Here is a 4737-nt window from a genome sequence, read left to right as displayed (position 1 = left end):
TGAACATGCATTTCGTCCTGGATCAGCAGGATGGAACGATGCCCGTACTCAAACTCAGATGATGGGCAATTATGCTTGTCGTTGAGATGTTGCAGGAACATGGGAGTTGGGGCAGCAAAGCCGCAGTCTTCTAAGCAGAAGCACCGCGCACATGTGCATGAATTCTCGTGATCCGCTCCCTTGACGTAACGTGTCTTGATGGTGCACCCGTACATGGAGTGGGAGCAAGGTACCTGATCATGATGACATGGTTTATGAGTAATGCCTAAGGCACAACCACAAGGGAGCGTTCATGGACAAACACAAATATTAGCGCTGCTTTATAGGAAAAACTAGATAAACGAAAAGGTGTGACAGCATTAAAGTTCAACAAATGCCCTATGGACAGTCCCATCATAAAGTGCAATCAGCAAGACCAATGCATTGCATAGTTCACAAGAACTGACCAAGTAAAGAAGAAAGCACGAAGGCACCATATTCCTAGTAAAACAGAACCTCTCTGCTGAAGATGTACAAGACGAATATATCACAAAGTTTAATTTAGTTGCGGCCTCTAGGATAAAGACAAAACTTCTAACACGTCTTTGTGAGCAAGTTTCCAGTATCAGGCTACGATCTTGATTTCCAACGCCAGTCGCTTATTGGCCTGTCATGGATTATCTTTGCAATGCGGATGGTGAGGCTGCTGCTGGTAGTGGGAGAGTTAGAAGAACCTGTTGGCACAAGAAATGGGTTGCTGCCAAGCTCCGCTGGGAAGCCATCTGAAAGACTGGTGGTTACAATCTGGAAATTTGAAAGCTGACGCAAACCCAGGGTGTTGCAGTAGAAATCAACCTCACACCTAAACTTGCGCTCCCCCGGCACGGCATGAGGATCAACGCACAAGATGGAGACAACATTGCCAAAAGGCAGCACTGGTGTGAACTTAGCTAGGAACATGGGGCCGCCTTCTTCTTCTTTCATGTGGAGAACCCGCATACTCTGTTGTATCTCGAGGGTGAGACACCATCCGGATGGAAACTCTGTAACTGGTATATTGTGATCGTCAGTGAGATGGTGAAGGAGCTGGGTGGTCAAGCCGGCGAAACCGCAACCAGCTTCGGGGCAGAAGCACGGTGCAAGTGCGCATGACTTCTCGTGTTCCTGTCGCTCGAGGTAACGCGTCTTGACGGTGCAACCGTATATGGAGTTGGAGCAAGGGGCCTGGACAGACTCCAGGATGTGGTCGATCGCTATGCAACGGTTGTAGCCTCCGGTGGTGGCACAAGCGTGGCACTTGTTCTTGTTCTTGAGCTTGTCGTGGCAAGACGAACAGATCACATGCCCAACCGCACACTGCATTGTATCACAAAACAAATGCACCACGCTTTAATTGACATTAGATTTTGCTTGTGAGAAACCTATGGCTGATACATGCATGTGGTAAAAACATTTGCATAATTAAGCAGCGTACATGTTTTCAAGTATTCCTAAGAAAAACTGGTGTTGGTCAAAGGATGACTTTGATAAGCGTCAATGGAACAATAACACAATCACGTAGAAGTGTTTGACAAAACATAATATCTCATGGTGCGTAGGGTGTTACAGTGTTTGGGTTGCCATAGTTTCTTGCATGGATGCGTCGAGTTGGGGTGTAGCAAAATCACCGTCAGTTTGATTTTATACCCTCACCTCCATGTCTAACAATATCTCTACCTGAACTTCTAGGCGTTTTTGCTAAAAGAAAAAAGAAAACCATAGAGAGAACCCTTTGTCGAAATTAATAAAAAGAAACATGCCATCCAATTCCCCAATGCTACGATGTTCCATAATTCGATTTTAACTGGGCGATCTATGCTCACGAGTTGTATAGGAACTTGTATGGTGCCCTTTTTAGAGTGTTGAAAAAGGGGAACCCTAGGAAGAACATGGCAACCCAAATACCTAAGGCGTCGTTGGATCTAGGCGAGGTCAATTTAGAATAGATTAGGGCAAAGGCAGATGGCGTGGATGACCTGGAAGACGGGAGGCCTGAGCGGGTGGTAGCAGACGGTGCAGTCCAGCGCCTCGAGAGCGATGGTGCCGTCGCCGGCGACGGACCCCTCCTTCCCCGTTCTCCTCCTCTTCGTCTCCATCATCGGTTCCTCCGTGGACCTCGTGCTCGTCGCCTCGATTCCGTCGCTCGACATCGGCTGGGGTTGGAGCCTCGGAGGAGGCAAGCAGCCGGAGAGCGCTTATGGGCCGGCTCCTCACGTGGGCTGTTGTGGCTTATAGTTGACTACAAAAAAGAGGCAGCGTCTAAACTGGTCAGTTGAGATCTTCTTCACCTAAAAAAAAACAGTTGAGATCTTCTTAAAAAAACTGGTCAGTTGAGAAAAGAGGGAGACCCGCTCAAACAAATAATAAAAAGAGAAAAGAGGGAGACATGGTGTTTTTTTTTACGTGAGAGAACATGGTGTTTTGGTGCTCGAGCAGTTATTTGCGAGCAACGTTCTCAGATAACGACACCTCTGGAAAAAAAAGACGTGTGGTCGTCATCGTCGTTGAATCCAACCGCACAGGATTAGACCACGGATTTTCGCCCAAAAATGATTTTCGTGCAATCTTCGGGCAGTACTTATAACAAGGAAACAATGCGCAAAGATCACCATTAATAGGTACAAACGCATGATACCTAGTGTTTCCACTAAAGTCCCTATACTGGGGGCACACTACCAAGCCCGAATCACCTTGGGTTGTCATTCCAACTTCCAATGATGAAGTCACTATGAGAGATCACTGAAGCGGAACTCACAAATAACCTGCGTTGTCACCATGAGTTTTGTAACCTCGCCCACGAATCCATCACAGATCCACTAGATTGCGGCGCTCCATCTCCTTCGCCTCCATTGCTCTATCAAAGATGCCTCGAATTCCCTTTTAATCTCTTAGTCATTTCTTAAAATACTTGTCAAAAATATCGACTACACACAATTAAGGAGTTGGAAGACCGCGACGAGTTCGGGTGGGAGGGGGGGCATCACTACCGGCGAGGAGGCAGCATCGGTAGGAAAGGAATTCCCGGGGAGGATGAGGACGACGGCCGACAACGTCATCATCTTCTCTTGCTCCTCCTCCTATAATGAGACATAAGGTGTCAGTGAAAAAGTTAAGCTAAGCTTATGTTTATAGTTAGGCTTTGTGTTGAATTATTTTTAGTGCTATGCTTAATTTTAATATTGTTATGCTTGGGAGGTATTTTGTTTAAGCTATGTTTGAATGATTATCTCAAATTAAGAAGCTGGAAGTTTCCTTTAATATCAAGCTGGAGTCCAATTTATGAATTTCATATTATGAAGTGGAATGTTCGTATGGATGCACTACACAGGGGAAATGCAGGTCAAATTGTTTTACGAGTTTTTAGGTTTTGGGAATCGATTAGAGTGTAGCCTCCTTAATTTCAAAACTGTTTTGGAATTGAAGTTTTCGGCCTGGCTTCATGGGCTTTTAGGTTTTGGGATCAATTAGAGACACTTTCAGATTCATAGATGTTACTTTTTACCCCTTCACTTTCTTCAATATGTATACTTGTTGTAGGACCGTTTCAATAAAGTTTTGGCACATCTCATTTTCGTTAACCATCATCAACATCAGCATTGAAAGATTTATTAACTTTCACTAGCTCGCGCTTTCTCTATAGTTCGAAGGTTAAACACCAACAATTCAGCATGGATATAAAACCGACATCCCGAAAATTCTTCGGGAGAGTTCCATCTTTACAGATTCAGTGGTTGACTTAGACAAAGAGATGTGCTACAGATTCAGTGGTTGACTTCAACAAAGAGAGAGTTCCATCCCGAAAGGACGACGAATTGACACAAAGGGATGATTGTGCAGCTCCATCGCATATAGTTGCTGGGATTGAGGAAAAGTGGTGGCGACAACACATTAGTGACTTCGAAAGTGGTGCTACTCAAGCACCCGTTCTCGAGCTCCGGGGTGAAAACCTATGTCTGACCCGAGTTGGGTACACTTGGCAATGGCGATGTTTTACGTCGTTACCTTGTCAAAGGCATTGCTCGAATATGCTCAGACTAATTCTTCAGGGTGAAAACCTAGATCTTGGCGTCAGATGGTCAGATTTGGTGACGACGACGGTTGAGCGTTGCTCCCTTCCTGAAGGCGTTGCTTTTGAAGAACCTCGTCATCTGTGTGGGTCATTGCTACCTCTTGAGCTTGCGTTGGTTTTTCCATTAAAGAGAAAAGGGTGATGCAGCAAAGTAGAGTAAGTATTTCCCTCAGCTTTTGAGAACCAAGGTATCAATCCAGTAGGAGACAACGCAACAATCCACCGAATACCTGCACAAACAAACACCAACGACTTGCACCCAACACGATAAAGGAGTTGTCAATCCCTTCACGGTTATTTGCAAAGTGGGATCTGATATAGATGGATAAACGGTAAAGTAATATTTTTGGTATTTTTCGTTTATAGATCGGAAAGTAAACGATTGCGAAGAAAGTAAATAGGAAACTAGAATTGTAGATTGGAAACTTATATGATGGAAAATAGACCCAGGGGGCATAGGTTTCACTAGAGGCTTCTCTCAAGATAGAAAATAATTGGGTGGGTGAAGAAATTACTGTTGAGCAATTGATAGAAAAGCGCAAAGTTATGACGATATCTAAGGCAATGATCATGAATATAAGCATCATGTCCGTGTCAAGTAGACCGAAACGATTCTGCATATATTCCTCTTATTCCACACATCGACCGAC

At 44.7% G+C, this 4737-nt stretch overlaps 1 protein-coding gene across 1 annotated transcript; it reads right to left on the bottom strand.

Moving 5' to 3' along the window:
• Positions 1 to 609: 609 nt before the first annotated feature.
• On the bottom strand, positions 610 to 2194 carry LOC125546506 (putative E3 ubiquitin-protein ligase SINA-like 6). The gene is made up of 2 exons (XM_048710744.2): positions 1995 to 2194; positions 610 to 1335 (listed from the first exon to the last, which is right to left on the bottom strand). The coding sequence occupies exons 1-2, from the start codon at positions 2166 to 2168 to the stop codon at positions 610 to 612; spliced, it is 900 nt and encodes a 299-aa protein (XP_048566701.2). The 5' UTR covers positions 2169 to 2194.
• Positions 2195 to 4737: the final 2543 nt, after the last annotated feature.

Source organism: Triticum urartu, chromosome 3A (assembly GCF_056163025.1).
Source record: "Triticum urartu cultivar PI428250 chromosome 3A, HENAU_Tu73, whole genome shotgun sequence".
Taxonomy (NCBI): domain Eukaryota; kingdom Viridiplantae; phylum Streptophyta; class Magnoliopsida; order Poales; family Poaceae; genus Triticum; species Triticum urartu.
Note: the sequence above shows the minus strand (reverse complement) of the source record. Positions and strands in the feature narration are given on the sequence as shown.

Excerpts from the sequence above, each read along its gene's own strand:
- LOC125546506 (XM_048710744.2), bottom strand. The coding sequence starts at position 2,168 with ATGTCGAGCGACGGAATCGAGGCGACGAGCACGAGGTCCACGGAGGAA. Across the intron at positions 1,336-1,994 it reads TCAGGCCTCCCGTCTTCCAG|TGTGCGGTTGGGCATGTGAT; the intron begins GTCATCCACGCC and ends GATACAATGCAG.